Source organism: Gadus morhua, chromosome 15, assembly GCF_902167405.1.
Source record: "Gadus morhua chromosome 15, gadMor3.0, whole genome shotgun sequence".
NCBI lineage: Eukaryota > Metazoa > Chordata > Actinopteri > Gadiformes > Gadidae > Gadus > Gadus morhua.
In genome coordinates, this window is record NC_044062.1 from 4,028,202 (window position 1) to 4,045,701 (window position 17,500).

Sequence of the window (17,500 nt, forward strand, 5' to 3'; positions counted from 1 at the left end):
TCCAATAAGTTTGTTGAGGGATTTATCATGGGTTGTTTTGGGTCGATGAAGCGTCAATGGAAATGACATCAGGAAAAAACGCTTATTACTGCGTTTGTTTCTTTATTGTTACATTCCCGGGGTCAGCTTCTGAGAAACCCTCTGCCATTCTCTGGGAAGGGCAGGGTATTTTTAGGGTTTTAACAGGACATACAACCGCGCGCATGCACACACACACACACACACACACGCCACTGTAAATACAGTAACCGCTTGCTCTCTGTGGTCAGGGGAGGAATCTTCGAGTCAGGTGATCTGCGATCTCTGTTTCCCTTCGCCGTCCGTCCGCAATCTCCGAGTGGGTGGTCTTTGCTCTCGTACCCCCACCCCTCCAGACAGACCCGCCCATGGGTCGCCCCTTCATATCCAATTATCAGAGCCCTTTGACAGGTGATGGTGCGCGTCAGCTGGGGGAAATAAGGCCGCGAGTGGGCATGTGAACTGAGGTTAGGGGCCTCTTCCAGACCCTCTCTTTCCACCGCCACTAAAACATATTTTGCTTGCCTGCTCACTTTATTATTGCCACAGTTTAAATGCCCTCTTTTCTGTCCTCCAAAACCCAAAAGGCCTTCAGCAGGCGTGATGTCATGCATATCACAGCACACAGAGGTCACCATAGATGCAGGTTCATTTGTTGGAGATGGTAAACACGAGTCCTGGATTGAATTACATATTGCAGCTGAACGAGGGGATTTGCCTGTGCTGTAATGGTAATCTCTGTACACCTTGTACTGCGTTGCATGGCCAGACACTGCACCTTGTGTAGCTATTGTGCTTCCTATCCAACTCCTGCCGTTGTCTGACACAGAAACCCTGCAGGATTTTGCATCCGATGTTTGGCTAGAGGAGCGAACAGCTGGTTCTTCATTATCGCTGTAAGCAGTTTGATATTAAAGAGCCACAGGGGGACAATATATTGTTATTTTTCCTCTACAAATTAGATGTTTTTGTTATTAGAAAAGTTTTGCAGAATATTAATTAGTTCCACTCGCGGCAGACAAGTATATTTGTCCATGTTAATGTTGCTTTATGCAAATGAGTTGCTCACAATCACTCTAGGTCCTTTGGGCTCAACCGCAAACATTGTTGTTTACATCGTGACGTTCCACTGCGATGGTAATGTAACGTGCAGGCATATTGTCAAAAAACATGTTCGGTATAATCAAGTGGGATTGAATTGAAGATTATTTAATACAAGACAGTCGGTCTTCTATCGTACAGTCTGGTACTGCTTATTAAAACTACTTGCAACAGATTTCACATATGCTGATGCAACTTAAAAAGCCATTTAAATAAATGAATTGTCAAAACACTATCCATAATAATGACATATATAGGCATATACCTATATAATAAATATAAAGTGCATATGCATGTGCATTTACATAGGCACATACATACAAACACATACATCCCCTGAATACATACCATGGTTCATGAGGGATGTCTAGGTAAACGGTGAAGTCAGTATTCTCTGGACAGCATTCAAGTGCAGGAATCCACTGTTTGAATGCAAATGCTTGTCTCACGCCGAAGGAAAGCTACAGTGGCCCTCTCTGTATGAAGTGCACCCAGTAGGTGTGGATTCTTTGATGTTTTCAAGGAGGGCACCCAAGGACGAAGCAGCCCCTATAGTCCGTATTATGGCCGTGAAATAGAATTTCAATACTACATAATTGGATCCTTTCAGTTTATCCACTGACATATCTTTGAAAGGCTCTCAACAATGTTGTGTTTACATTATATATATATTTTCCACTAAGTTGAATGATCCTTGCATTCTTTGTTATGAGTTTGCTTTGTGCCTCTGGGACATGGAATACTTTGACACAAACATCGTTTGTTTAGAGTAGTAATTCTTGACTGTTTTTCGATACCTCACGCATTGATGTAATGTTCGAGATACACCATTAAAGACATACTCCATTAAAGACGGAGCGATAAAATATGCGCTCTCGCAAAATTAGTCTGATGCAGTTGCCAACTGTTACAAGCCATCATGACACACGGGCACCTTGGTACTATTTCCATCTTAATAGCTCAATTTGTTTTTACGGCGTCCCATCGGATCAATGCTGCGATGCTATTTTCCGTAGATGTTTATTACATAACAGTTTGCTCATTGATAATTCCCAAGAAATAACCATATCATAGCTTGCTTGGTTTATCTCTTAATATCTCCCCTCTCCCTCTCCCTCTGTCTCTCTGTCTCTGTCTCTGTCTCTCTCTCTCTCTCCTCTCTCTCTCTCTCTCTCTCTCTCCTCTCTCTCTCTCTCTCTCTCTCTGTCTCTCTGTCTCTCTCTCTCTCTCTCTCTCTCTCTCTCTGTCTCTCTCTCTCTGTTTCTGTCTCTGTGTCTCTCTCTCACTCTCTCTCTCTCTCTCTCTCTCTCTCTCTCTTTCTCTCCCACTCTCTCTCTCTCTCTCTCTCTCACTCTCTCTCTCTCTCTCTCTCTCTCTCTCTCTCTCTCCCTCCCTCTCTCTCTCTCTCTCTCTCTCTCTCTCTTCTCCTCTCTCTCTCTCTCTCTCTCTCTCTCTCTCCTCTCGCTCCCTCTCTCTCTCTCTCTCTCTCTCTCTCTCTCTCTCTCTCTCTCTCTCTCTCTCTCTCTCTCTCTCTCTCTCTCTCTCTCTCTCCCTCTCTCTCTCTCTCTCTCTCTCGCTCTCTCAGTGTGTTGGTGTTCTTTAGAACAACATTTATTCAAAGAGTATCAAGCAGGCAGTAGGCGTCCCACAGATCTTCTCAGTCACACACCAGGTCAAGGACCCCCCCCCCCCGCCCCCCCTCGGCCCCTTCAGAGATCAAGTGGGCCATGTTTCAGGCAAACAGTGTTTTGTAAACCGAGCATGCTCCTCCTACATGTGGAACCGTCCCAAGTCCTAACCCCACTGAGAGAGGCCAAGGTGGCCCGATCGATCGCCGCGTGTATTCTGTTTGGACCCTCAGCAGACACGCTTCATCCCAAACGACCTGCTGTGAATTTAGATACATCTTGTTCAGGCGTTAGGTCAGGGTGATGCGTATTGATCAAGGATGCAGTGGATGTTGGGGATCAAACTCAGAACTTAGCCCTCTCGACACACTACGCGACCACGCTATCCTTCCCATGCACTCACTCATAGATACAATATCGTACAATGCTATGCAAGGACATTGGCATTGTTGTATACCGTTTTTGTGTGAATGATTTTTTGTGTGTATACTAGAAATATGAAGGGGTGACAGAAGTGCCCCTGGTAATCCTTCTGATTGATAACCCCACTGTAATAGAACACCCCCCCTCTGGATCTAGCCTGCTTCTGTGTCCCCAGCAATGACAAAATTAAATGTGCGCCTTTGAATCCTGAAACCTTCTCATCATGTCTCAGTTTGTCACCAGCGAGAATGCACCTTTTATACAGGGATGTTCTGTGCTGATTTTCAAATTTCATAAGTGCTCAGTTTTATAAATAGCCGTGACACATTTGCTGCTAAATCGAATTGCAAACAGTCCCCTGGCCTTTGGGCGGAAAATAACCTTCTCAGACCTCTACTTTTTTTCCCTCCCATAAAAGCATTTCATTTTTTTCCATCTTTTTTTGGAAGCCTTTACTGGGGCATTTATCATTTCAGTCATGTACTGTTTTCCAGCAGTTTGAGAAGAAGTGAACAGAAACACAATGTGGGAGGGTTTCATGCGCGTGGTGAACACAAGATGATCTATTGGGTTGAAAACTAATTTCCAAACTGTCTCGGGAAACTCTTGCTCTGCTCTTTCGCTCCCCCCAGGCGGTTCTGTGTCTCCACGACGACCTTACCATTGTGCTGTTATTGTTATTTTCGCTGATTCTGCGGATGTATCGTGTTTATGTACTTAATTTTTTTGGGCCGCTGATTTACTACATTAATGTAACCCATACACCCGCATCGGTCAGAAGCTAATCGAGGCACATTTTGAAGGTTATTACATTTTGTATTATTAGGGATTACAAAAAAGGTGGTGGAAAGGTGGTGGCGTAAGGGATGAGCCGTTTAATAAAGTTGTTTTTGTTTTGTTTTGGCGGATGTTAGGGGTAGAGGATGAGGTTTGATTCATCACTCACACACAAATGCATGCACATTATGAGCACATGTGCATATATACTGCATGTCGTAGCTGTCACATTTTCTAAGCAGCCATTGTTAATCCATTTACAGTGTAGCTCAGGGTAGGCAGTGTAGTTTGGGTTGCATTGAGTTCAGATTCTGAATGACTTTCATTTATCAAATAAGGACGCGTCCGACTAATAAAGTGCAATTGCGTGTGTCAGTTATGAGACAACCGTTGTTCACCAGCAGAATAATGAAGTGATTTATTGATCCTTGAATTGCCCGTGACGGAAAGCTATAAAAGACTTCCCGTACTGGAGCTTTACGATAGCATTTCTGTTGATTTGATATCAAACCATAGCGGTGGAGTTAAAATCTTTGTAGACTTTTTTCTGCTTCTCTTTTATGAAAATGAATGCGCCATTGACAAAGCTCTGTGACGTCTTCCATTCTTCCGCTTCTAGATCAGTGTTTCCAAATGGACTTCCAAGTGAATACTCCTTCGTCACACTCTACCGTCTTCGAAGAACAACGAAGAAAGACCGCTGGTTCCTATGGCAGATATTTGACCAGACGGGAGGAACTCAGGTAGGGTCTACTGCGAGCGTTGACATGTTAATGTTAAAAACATGCTAACGCTCCTAGGTGACGAAAACCCAGCCTAGGAGGCCAAATTAAAAATCCTCTGGGAATGTGAATTTCACCCAGTTGTGTCTGTGATTACCAGTATGCATCGCAGGCCTTCCAAAAAGGCTAATGTTTTGGTAAACACATTAATGGATTCAACCATGGATTCAGGGTTTTAATGGTCAAAGAGAAAATGGCAAAATAAACCATTCAAGCACAAACCCGATGGATGTAAAAGCAGATTTTGTTTTTGCAAAGCCTGTAATAATGTGTGTGAGCCCCGAAAAAAACTGGATAACGTTCCTCTTGTTACTCGGCCACAGGTGTCACTGGTGGTGGACGGGGCAAAGCGCGCGGTGGAGTTCTCCTTCCAGGGGCTCCAGAAGAACGCCCTCCACTACACCTTCAAGGGCCGCGACCTCCACGCGCTCTTCGACCGCCAGTGGCACAAGCTGGGCGTGGCCGTGCAGAGCACCGTCGTCTCGCTCTACGTGGACTGCAAGCTGGCGGAGCGGCGGCAGACCGAAGACAAGGCCGACATCAAGCGCAGCGGACGCACCCTGGTCACCACGCGGGTGGAAGATGGCCGCCCCGTGGACGTACGTCACACGCGTGGTTGTCTATTTGTCTATTTGGAAGTGTAGGAGTGGTATTTGAGAGGTTGTTTGTATGCATAGCTTCTCTGAATGTACACACTTTTTTGGTCGATAGTCAAACTGTTTAGTATGGCTGTTTTAGATACGTGTGATAGGTCTTGTACATCAGATTGCATCATTGGATTTTTTTGTTGCCGATAGTTCCTAATTTTGAGAGGATTTTGAGAGGTGTAGTGTCATGAAATCCCTGATAAACGTGAATTTATCGTAACCTAGGCTAATGAAAACGTTGGTTTGCTACGTCTCTCCTGAGAAACCCTAACCCTTTAAAACAAGAAAACACAAGAATGTCTCCCAATAATGCCAAAATCTTTTTCCCGATTAGTAACTTAAAAAGGACGAAAAACTCCATAACCACTAACACAATAACTAACATTCCAATGCTCCTATGCTTCCAAAATGGAGGCAGCATTTGGATGCGACATCATCACGATGTACGGGCCAAAATAGGGAGCAGGTGTAGAGGGCTGAGGGATGACTCATCGCTAATCAAGACGCCAGACAGAGTGTGGAAATGTAACCTTTCTGCTGGGAGTCAAACCCCTAACCACTAGAGTGTTCTGCTGTTCTGGAGTTTAACTAAATCGTAACTAAAACATAATGGAGTTTAAGTATCGTTCAGCATAGGCGGCAGTGCGTCACAGAAGAGCAGAATCTCCACGCTGCGCTACCGCAGAGCAGATGTTGAAACAACAGCACTCAGCGGGTGCCTAGATTTACAGCCCGCTGTGCGTGATCTCATAAATGTTCACACTCAAACGGTTATGAGATTAGAAACAACCTTGTGCAGCTTGTGTCTTAAATCATTGTTCTTTCCCTTCTCTCCCCCCCCCCCCCCACAGATAGAAGTTCAACAAATCCTTATCTACTGTGATCCGTACATGGCTGAGATGGAGAACTGCTGTGAGCTGCAGGAAGCCAAGGTGAAACGGTGCAATGTTGGTTCTTTCTATGCATTTTTATCGTTCGCGCTCTCCTACACATGTCCAAGGACCGAAGCGCTAAGGACTCGTGCAGCCGGTCTCGTTTCTTTTCTTTCGGACCCCATCAGTTATGAGATACTTGTGTAAAGATAGCCAGGAATCAAGACGCATTGAATCAATGAAGGGTTTACATTACATCCCTTTTCAAATGGCAGCCCTCACCTCTGACCTCTGGTATTGTATGCATCCATATGGTCACTCTGTTCGTCCGTGTTGAATTACCGCGGCTGGGGAGATAGAGACATGACCTTGGGGAGATAGCTGAAGACGTGGCAAACTTTAATTTCACTAAATTTGGAATATTAATTAAGACTAGGATAAGATACGATGTGCTTAGCTAATCGCAGAAAGGAAATGAGGGTGTCCCAGCAGAAAAGACAGGATATTAATATGAATTGTAAACAGATTAAACATTTTCTCTGATTAGAGACGACAACAAATGTATGGGAATACATCCGTGCACCATATGAGCAGTAGAAATGTAACTCTAAAAAGTAGTAAGTAATTACCACTGTCACGTTGCCTTTTTCTCCGTCCTCGTTCTGACCTATTAGCGTATCTAAAAATACCCGGCGCATCGACAGATAGCGGCTACCGGGCCCCCGCTCTGCGCTGTATAGCGCAGTGCCTTTGATTTACCTCGCCATTTATCTGAGGAGACTAAATGATTAAAATCTCTGCATCGATCCAGTGGGGAGCCAATAAGACATCTGACGAGACCCCCGCGCCCCCGGTGACTGGACGGCTGCCCCTGATGCTCTCCCTGCCCGCCCCCCCGCCGCTTGACGGATGCCCGTGTCCGGCTGAAAAGGTACGATCAATCAAATCCAATTAAGGTGGTCTAATGGAGTGAGAGCGCTGTGCGTTGTGTCATTGAGACCAGCCACCGCTCAGTGGGCAGAGAAACCAACGGAGGAAGTCAACTGCAGTAGAGGCATGTCCTGCGTCTGTGCTTGTAGTGAATCCCACCCTACTTCAACCTTGTATTAGGCCTCGATTCGTTTCAGCACGTCATTGGATGGATTCCGGGTAATACAAACAAACAAACCAATAGCTAGCATAAACAAGTGCGGTCTGTAAGAGAATGTCCTTGCCTATGGAATCAGCCCGACTTTTGAATAGAACATGAGGAAATAGAAATGTTTTTTCATACCATATGAAACAGATGGAGGTCGTAGTCGACATGACCTCAGACTAGATTGACAGAGCGGCTATGGCTATTGTCATTGACCAGCATCTGTTTATACAGCGTCGTTTGCATCTGCAGTCTCCTCCCCAGCGCTGATTTGCATACGTTGATAATGTGGCAGGTTCTACCACCTTGAGGACTTGAGGATCCGACTATTAAGTAAAACCTTATTTTCCCTTCTTATTTTGTACGTTGCTTTATAGCGTGATTGTTAGTCACGTTGTCTGCCAGCTCAGTTATTGTATCAGTTTTATAGTTATTAGTTGAGACAGACATTTCCCTATATTATTACCGTTAAATGTCTTAATATGTAATAATTCATATTATTTTCTGCAAGTGTCTGCATTCATTTGTACCTTGTAATGTACTGTACTGTACTGTAATGAACTACTGTACATGTACTTTGATATTAGTGGTATGATAACTTTATGTTGGGAGATACTGGCCTCCCAGGTTTGGCTGGACTTCCGGGACTTAAAGAGGAGAAAGGTGACAATCTAGCACTATTGATTGGATGAGGTTTGATGCATTCACTGTCCCCCAGCACTAAACCACTGCATCACTAAACCACAAAACAACAGCAGCTCGAAAAGCAAAGAAAGCAAAAATACGACTAAAAATAAAACTGAGGCAAACTGTTATCGAGTGCTAACTTCACTCCAAAGACAAATGGTTGTCTGCTCCCAAGTTTAACTGTGTACAGACTCCCGCATTGGAGGCCTTCCAATACCAAATAATTTGCTCCTCATAAACAGACAGAGAAAAAGAAGCATAGTCATCTGAATTCTAGCCATTGTTAGTGGCTCGTGGCTGTTGGTGGGTTCTTTATTGCCTTGTGTCTCTGTACCTCTGCCTTTCTTACACCTACCATGACCTACCTGAAATGATGCGGCAGAGATGCTGTGTTATTCCCCTGACTGAAGCCAACAAGGAAGTTTCTACACCAACACTTACCATAAGTTTATATTAAAACAAGTGATAGATCATACGAGATCAGCGATGCTTATATTTTGCATTTGTTACACTTATGCAGATCAACACATGCAAACATATTTTTAAAATAATTATATATATGTAATTCTACTAGTAGTCGTATACTATAGCTACTAAAAGAATGTATTGCCTGACTGGCTCGCCTTTAGAGCATGCTTTAAGTTAACAAAGCCCTGGAAGAGAGATGCCTGCTTTCAGCAGAGCCGACAGGTTTGGCTCTGAGTAGAATGCCTGGGAATACGCAGGTGCTGTGATGCCTATTAAGGCCTGGATATTAAGAGCAGATGGCTTCTATAGGGTCAACAGCCTAATTATCCGGATATGATCATGGGATTACGGCGTATTCCTGGACCGCCGCAGTATTTTTGTTTTTGGAAGATCACAATTCCTTGAAGGCGTAAAAGTGATACGAGCATTCCATCACTGGACCAGTAGGACCGTGCGCTCGGAGTGGGAATTGGGCTATTTCTGTCAACATTATAAGTTTGTTCTTAGTGTTATAGTTGCACTGTAGTGGATGGTGTTTCTCGCCAGGTTCGCAATTACTAGGATTTTAAGCATTTAGAAAAAGAAAAACTCTGCACCCATGTGTTCCATTAATCAGGCAAACAGCAAAATATTAATCTCTTATTAATTATATATTTGAGCCTCACGGGTATTTTTTTTATTTTTTTATGATAAGGTATGCCATGCCCAGAGGAACCTATTAGGCTGGTATTTGACGATTTTACCTCAAGTCGTCACTATCGTCTTGATTGAAGACAATTCCATAACTAAACCCGTTTGAGGGACTTTAAAGGAATATAAAAAATTACAACCTTTTTGGGACGCTCTTTCAATATTATATTTTAGTGATCAGTATGTGTTTGACATTTACTTTATTCACGCAACCTTCTCCTATAATTATTGAGAAACCAGCTGTCAATTCTGTGATAACAGTGTCTGATGTTAAAATCTGCAAGCTGAAAATTATGTGACAGAAAGTTAAATTAGGCCCGTTTTATGATTTTGTAACTTTTGCACCGGCATGATTGCTTGTTTAGGTGTTGAAATTGATTTGTAATTATCCTCCTGGCTTCACTTTCATAATTGACGGAACAAATGCGAACTTCAATTAAAATAGAGTATGTGTGTGTGGTTGGGTGTGTGCCTGTGTGCTTATACACAAAACGGTGGGTCTATGATGCATTGCTACCTAAGATCGGACAAGGTTGTTTGTTCTAAGTTATGCACAATAACACCACCTTGCTATCTTTAACTTTGAACATCTTTCAAACAATTTCTAAAGATGAGATATAATCCTTAATGCTTGTTTTCAAGGAAAATTCAAAAGCATCGTAACGTCACCAGCAAGCGATAGAAGGACATTTTGCATATACTGCCCATGAATCTAAATAGTGCCTGGTAATTGGACAGAGCTACACCTCATAACGGACAACACAGTGATCCCAGTTCATTTCCTGATAATTAACTCAGTGACTCCTCCGTTACATCGACTGTTCATGTCCCTCTCTATGCGTCAGCAACTCGAAACCACCAACACCCCCAATCTAATTTTGGGGTCTTCCACAAATCAATACTTGGCACAGTTTACTCACTAAATGAAGGACAGAATTCATATGGAATCCTATTATGGTCTTTGAGTACCGAATCGATAAATTTGAGGGACAAACATGATTTAAGCCCCATATACAGTGGCCTTCATCATAAGCTGTCACTTTTCCAGAGAGGCACAATGGTAGTGGTGGCCTCATAACCTCTGGGCTCCCCAACACCATAAGCAGCCGTCAACCAAAAGGGCGGTTGAATTATGAGCTACACTGTCTACATCCTAGCTGATTACTATTCATTCGTTGTGTTGCTGTGTACACACAGGCCTTCACAAACCTGAACAATGTATAGTCTATGCATTGTATGATTATAATTGGTTGTGTATTTTGTGAGCAATTCTTGCAGCTGTATGCTGGACATTAAATTATAAACCCTTGATGTAATAGAACCGAATAGTTTGATAAGATAGACGTGCAACCAAACAATTAAGTTGTTTCAAAGGGTCTTTTCTTTTACTTTTTTTTTTACTTTATAATAGGACACATACTATTAAAATACTATACAAAGTACTCATACATAAAAAAGATTGGATATCCGATCAGTTTGGGTTTCATAACAGCCATGGCAGCAGATTCTACGAAACAAAATGTCCTTTTCTTCTCTTGGTCTGTTCTGCGTATTCTTTCGGCGTTTCCTTGGCCGATTAGTCTTATCTGCATCTGATAAGCCTGCGAAATTAGTTCAAATCTACTTTCCCTGCCGCTGTTTTTGTATCTGGAGCTGTTTATTCCTCCTAATTATCTCCACTATAGCCTCCCTAGTCCCTACCACTCCCTCCACCTCTCCCTACCTGCTGGAGGTAAACACCCCTATAGCACAAGTCTGCATGCACCCCTGGAAGGCTATGATTTCTTCCGCTAATGGGATTTACTGTGGACTGTGTTGTCTCTCTGCACTCAATGTTTCTTTTGATGTCAGGGGAGAAGACTAGTATTTTTTTTTCCTCCCCACACCGGCCCTGTATGGATTTGGAAGTTTAAAACCCCGGACGGAACCAGTTGTTATATCTTTCGGCTGAGGCGCTGCCGGCCTGTCAGCCTGTGATTTGCGTGTGTGCCGTCTGTTCTGTTGCTGCTCTGTAGTCAGAACTCTTCTGCTGTACCTTTTATTGTAATCCATGGCTGCTCAAGCCAGGCATAACTCCAGGTAGTGGAAATACATGTTCTTCTTCTTGATAAGGGCCCCTCTAGTGTTTCAGGTGTTTAAAGGGCATTTGAAAATGTATTTTATGTTTTTTTTGTTTTTTTCTACATTAACGTGCGTGATATAAACTCAAGCCTTTAGATGCATTGATAAAGAGAGTAGTTGGTTTGCTGGTTGATTCTTGGTTGATTGATTTTGCCCACCATACCCATATTATATATTGGGAACTTAGGTAGAAAAACACAGAAAAGACATGGAAGAAGAAGACAAACACATGAATATAGCAATATATATCCTATCAAAATTAATGGCTTTCGTATATGTATGCTATAACCTTCTTCCTGACAACTAAGCTTGACCTTGAATACAAGACTACATGGTAATGTGTTTCAATTCAGCCTTACTCTAAGGAGAACGGCCACAATTGTGACCTACAGGGAGGGTTTCTGGGGGAAATGTATGGGGATTATCGCAGATGTGTAACCGCGACCGACAGTACTTCCCAGCCTCATAGTCAAGGAGTTGGATGGAGGATTCTAATTCACTGCAAAGGGATTATACTGCTATGATTAATCCACAGCCAGCCCCCCCCCCCCCCCCCCCAGGAAATTAAAGAGATAAGTATGGGTCATAAGAATGAGGCTTAACTGCTTTTGGTGTGTAAGGAAATCCATTTCTATATCCCTGCATTGAAACCATAGCGTCAGAGAGACTATCAAATGGCTTTAATTGAAGCATGGTAAAAAGTTAAAAAATATTTAAACAAAGATACCAACCCCAAAAAAACATTGACGATAATGGAAATAAGATGAATTTATTTCCCATTTCCGGCTGAATTTATATTGAACGGACCTGCCGCACCAAGGTTTGTTTTCCATTTTGTGTGTCTAATTAAATTTGCCACGAGACCAAATCCAAGTTTTATTTAAAACTTCTATTGAAAACCATGAAAATGTTTGATCTCATTGACACTTCGTTTCTGTTAGCTGTCAAAACATTCCGTTATTCCGACAGTCATCATGTTTAACATTGGTAAACTGTAATTACATTTGCAGAGAAAGGTTTCGCGTGTGTGTGTGTGTGTGTGTGTATAGACGGTTGAATAGAAATGACAACCAAGGCGAGACAGAGATGATGTCAGCCCTAGCCTCCATACATTGTCGCGGGCACTGCAGGGCTCTGTACAGTCTTTTATCTCTGCCTGGTGAATGACAGCAGCTGTGTGAATTCAGTGCACCACAGTGTTGCATAAATGGATCGATGAATTCTAATTGGAGGGCATGGGAATGACAGTAATTCTTATCTCGTGTTCCTTGTCAAGTCATTGGGGGGGGCAATTATTCTCCCCTTTGAAGAATAATGTGTGCTTTATGTGTCGATCAAACATTGAGATCATCAATGAGAGGGGTGCGCACGGTTAATATCCGCAGATCGCGTTTACTCGGTCATGGCTTCGAACGGTTCCTAGGACCAAGCCCTGGGTTCTTAGATGAGCAGTGGCTAAGCCTTGACATATATGTGCATGGATCTGCACTATAAATAAGCAAACCATAATTCTGGATTTAACGTGCATTAAGCTCTGTATGGTTTAACTCTGCGGCAGAGCCGTCCTCTATGTGTACTAAACTATAATCAGTGTGAACATTCCTCTTCCTTTGCGCCGCGTTACTTTACTTTGTTTGCTTTGGCCATCTTTGCTTTTCATTCCTCCACTTTATTCTCTACCTATCTCGTCCTTAGTTTTTCATATATTAAGGGTTTCGTGTCATATATATGCATTAAACGTATTATAATTCTCTGAATAAATGTGCCTAAAGGTATACTGTAGGAAAGCTTCTGGATCTAAATCAGCCGTACCATTTGATTAAGCGAGACTTCCGCTCAGTGTTATGCTACGAGTGTGGCGGCCATCACTGCGGGACTTAGGACAGGAAGTACCAGTGGGAAACCCAGGACAGTAGATGGGGCTTCTCCCAGATGAAACCCGATCCCTCCTCTTGCATCGGCCGGCCTATCGAGTGGCCAACTGTACCCGGCGACGTGTCCTTCATCAAAGCTTTCTGGAGGCTCCCGAAGCCAAGCCTCTTACACACACAAACACATACGCACACACACCACACACACATACAGACACACACAGACACACACGCACACACACGCACACACTCACACGCACACACACACACACACACACACACACACACACCACACACACACACACACACACACACACACACACACACATTAACACACACACACTCAGAAAAAAACACACACACACACACACACACACACACACACGCACATGCACACACTCACACAAACACACAAACACACACATTAAAAAAAAAAACACACACACACACCCACACACACACACACACACATACACACACTCTCTCCCTCTCTCCCTCTCTGTTATGTATTCCTCAACCCGACTCATTACAGAGAGAGACGTATTTGTTTAATAAATTCAAAAGAGATAAAACGTTTTCGAAAGGTCAGATTTTCACAATGTAATGCTTTGTTTCCGAACTGCGATGCCATTGTGCCAGACATGAAAACAAAAGATTATGCTGATACTAAAATATAAATATCGCTATATAATTTAAATAAAGTATTTAATAAATTATATAATTGTTTGCGTTGAGTTATAACTGGCCTTTGAATAAAACATCTGCAGTCCTCCAACGTGGTTGGGTATATTAATCTTTGACATAAATGTAAAATCTGCCGGGCGGTGAAATATACGGTAGTGAATCAAGATGCAGGGAATATTCATCTTATCGACGCGGCCTGAAACACATTTCCCTCCTTTCTCGAGTGAGATACAAGATTGAGCTAAGCTGCTTCGTTACATAACGGCGCACTTGTAAAGTCTCTATCAATAGCAAACGCATTAGAGTTGAGATTGATGCCGGGGCAGTCTGTCTAACTATCACAGTATTTTATATCTTAACTGCGCTATTCCAGGGATTTCTCCAGGCAACTGTATAGTCTATGCAGCCAGTGTGTGTGTACGTGTTTGTTTGGTTGATGCGTCTGTTTGTGTGTTTGATCTTGTTTGTTGGTGTGTTTGACGCTTGTGTGTTTGTGTGTGTGTGTGTGTGTGTGTGTGTGTGTGTGTGTGTGTGTGTGTGTGTGTTTGTGTGTGGGTCTGTGTGTGTTCTTGCGGTCGTGTGTGTATGTGTGCGTCTGTATGTACGTGTGATACAGACGCACACATACACACACGTGTGATATTTCATCAGTACAAATCGGCCTCCCCATGTTGCATCCTTCAAAAAGGACACATCTGAGGTTCAGACAGGCGTTCCTGGACATAGAATACTAGCTCGGTGCTAGGCTGTGAGACCACTATCCGATCCACAGTATGTGTTTCAATTACTAATATTGCCGGAGACTCCTGTTGGTGTGCACAGGGAGAGCTTTGCGCCCTTTCTGCTGTCAATAGCTGGAGCCCAATGAAACGTTCTCCCCCTACACTTTATAATATGGAAGCTGGCTTGGGCTTTATTGACCTGCATGCTGAGGTCATGAGACCGTGTAGGCGCCGCCACCCTGACAGGCTTAGCCCGCCAACACGCGCCCAGATAACTCAAATACGTTTGGCACGGCGGGTGGAAAGTAGGAAGAGGCACGGAGGAGTCAGTGACCAGCATGATGGTACTTAAAAGAAATCGGCTCTATTTGTAGAAATAAGCCCCCTGCAAGTGTGACTTGCTACATATAATCTTTGAAGCGTTGGTGTGCTGTGTGTGTGTGTGTGTGTGTGTGTGGAGGTGAAGTGATTAAGTATGTGCCCCACAATGCAACAGTTTTCACAGTACTTTGAAGCATCTTTGCTGTACATTTTCCGGTGCATGTTGTGCATGGCCAATGCTAATTTGTTTGGGGCACAGAGGATAGTGTTTGCTACCATTATCTCTCTCTCTCTCTCTCTCTCTCTCTCTCTCTCTCTCTCTCTCTCCTCTCTCTCCTCTCTCTCTCTCTCTCTCTCTCTATTTCTCTCTCCCTCTCTCAATCTCTCTCTCTCGCTCTCTCTCTAGTTTATATATAATTATACAGAATATTGTTATACAGTGTATAAATGTCGATTTATATGTTATACAGTATATATGAATAATGATGAAATATATTTAAATATATATACCTTATATTCTTCCAGTTTGTGAAGGACCTTGACGCCTCTTAACTCCTACTACTCCTGTATATATGTTTATATCCAGTTTAAATATGTATTTATACAGTCTATATACTGTATAGTGATACAATAGACCGACTATACATGTTCCAGTTTGTGAGGGTGTCTCTGCACTCTTCCCGGGGGGGGGGGGGGGGGCAGAAGGGCAAAGGGGGATCAATGGGGGGAGGGTAAGTACGGCCATCTCCAGGCGACACATACTCCATACAGAGCGCATCACCTAGATGTGGGCTTGTCAGGGAATCAATTGTTTCAGGCTATCCCCCTCCTGTTCATCTGCGGTCGTGCCCTGCAGGCCACGAACGAAGCAGAGAGTTTTTAGTTCGTTTTTTTTAAGTGTCCAGGGCGGTGGTGTATGTCATATCTGAAGGTGTCATCCAAATGTGTCTGGTGCCAAGGCTGGCCTTCAGCACTAAATTAAGTTGATAGGTGGCGTGGGGCTGGCATGCTGATGAACTACTGTCATAATAGTGAATGCCGCGCCGTTCCAATGCCGTGAAGGGTTTTTGTGCGAGCTCAAAATTTTGGCTGTTAAGAGAGTGCTCTTGGAATGAGAGTACTCTGCAAGACACGTTTGCTTTTCAACATCAAAGCCCTATGCTTCAAGCTGAATGTGTATCATTATGGAAACTGAAACGTTTTTTTTGCCATGTGAAGGACAGTGAACACTTATTACACAATGTTAATGTTTGAACCATAAAATACTCGAAGGAGTTTAAGCTTTTGAACCTTGAGCATCTCGGGCCGACATTTGGAGAGATCCCAATGAATGAAATACAACATAACCTCTCGTTTGTTCATGTGTAGCTAACACGCTGTAGCTAACATTACCACACCATATTACGTTCTCATGACCATAAAGGGAACTCACTTTGTGAATCTACCACACCCATTGGCATCAGCTAGATTCACTAATCGAAGCCAATACTCATCCATAGCACATATCCCTCTCGCTCACCTCACCACTCCCTCGCCTAAATGTTACGTCATACTCCGCTTTTAAAAAGTGTGTATGTTATTTAAAGCCCGAGGAGACACCTGAGAAGGCGGCATTCCACGCGGGACCATGTGAGCGTGGATCGTTTTGCAGAGGGGGCCGGGTCCAGGGGACTCTGAGGGTCCGGTTAGTCCGTGTTACCCTGACCCTTCCACTCGCTGCAGCCACGATGTTCACCCCGGTGGGAGAAAATGACACACATGACACGGCTGAAATGAATCAAATCCTGCGGTACGCAGTGGTTAGGATCTGTGACCGTGTCACAGAATCAAATGGGAACCTCTTGAGCTTCGTGTTACTTTTACTTCCAAAGCTACGATCCGTATCAAAATATAGTCGATGACAATCCATGGAAGGAAAATGTTTTATCATTCACACGCCCGGTCCACGGGCCATCGACTGCTGAGCGAATGGAAAGTCACCAAAGGTATTTCCTGCTGTCACCCCACAGGCATTTCAAGGCCGGCCCTGAAGATATCAGTGTTACTTGAAGATCCAGTTCCTGCAGATCCTCAAAGACCTGCCATTCAGTATATCAACACTGAATCCCAACGGCCACAAACCTCTCCATGGTTCTTCACCATGACATCACATTTAAATGGAGTTTGATTTGGGGCCGAGGTGAAAACCCCCCCACCCCCCCCCAAAAAAAAGGAAAACGCGCCTCACACAATACAGGCCCAAGGTGTGCCCTGGGATGTCTTCCTGGGCCTGCTCGTCTGACTCAGGCTAATCCCGACAGATGCTACGCTTAGCAGAAAAAGGCTAAAGTAAACATAATTAAACTGCAGTTGTGCATCTCCTCTCCCTCTCCCTCTCCCTCTCCCTCTCCCTCTCTCTCCCTCTCCCTCTCTCTCCCTCTCCCTCCCTCTCCCCCTCCCTCTCCCTCTCTCCTCATCTCCCCCTCTCCATCTCCCCTCTCCATCTCCCTCTCCCCCTCTCCATCTCCCTCCCTCCTCTCTCTCCTCTCTCTCTCTCTCTCTCTCGCTCTCTCT

The 17,500-nt window shown here is 43.8% G+C and overlaps 1 protein-coding gene across 5 annotated transcripts in view; it reads left to right on the top strand.

Moving 5' to 3' along the window:
• col19a1 (collagen, type XIX, alpha 1) overlaps positions 1 to 17,500 on the top strand; it is a 66,228-nt gene that overhangs the window by 5,473 nt on the left and 43,255 nt on the right. For all 5 annotated transcript variants that reach the window (XM_030378572.1, XM_030378575.1, XM_030378576.1 and 2 more), the window contains exons 5-8: positions 4,567 to 4,690; positions 5,053 to 5,328; positions 6,228 to 6,308; positions 7,060 to 7,179. In XM_030378572.1, coding sequence (XP_030234432.1) covers positions 4,567 to 4,690; positions 5,053 to 5,328; positions 6,228 to 6,308; positions 7,060 to 7,179 — 601 coding nt within the window. The remainder of the gene's footprint in view (positions 1 to 4,566; positions 4,691 to 5,052; positions 5,329 to 6,227; positions 6,309 to 7,059; positions 7,180 to 17,500) is intronic.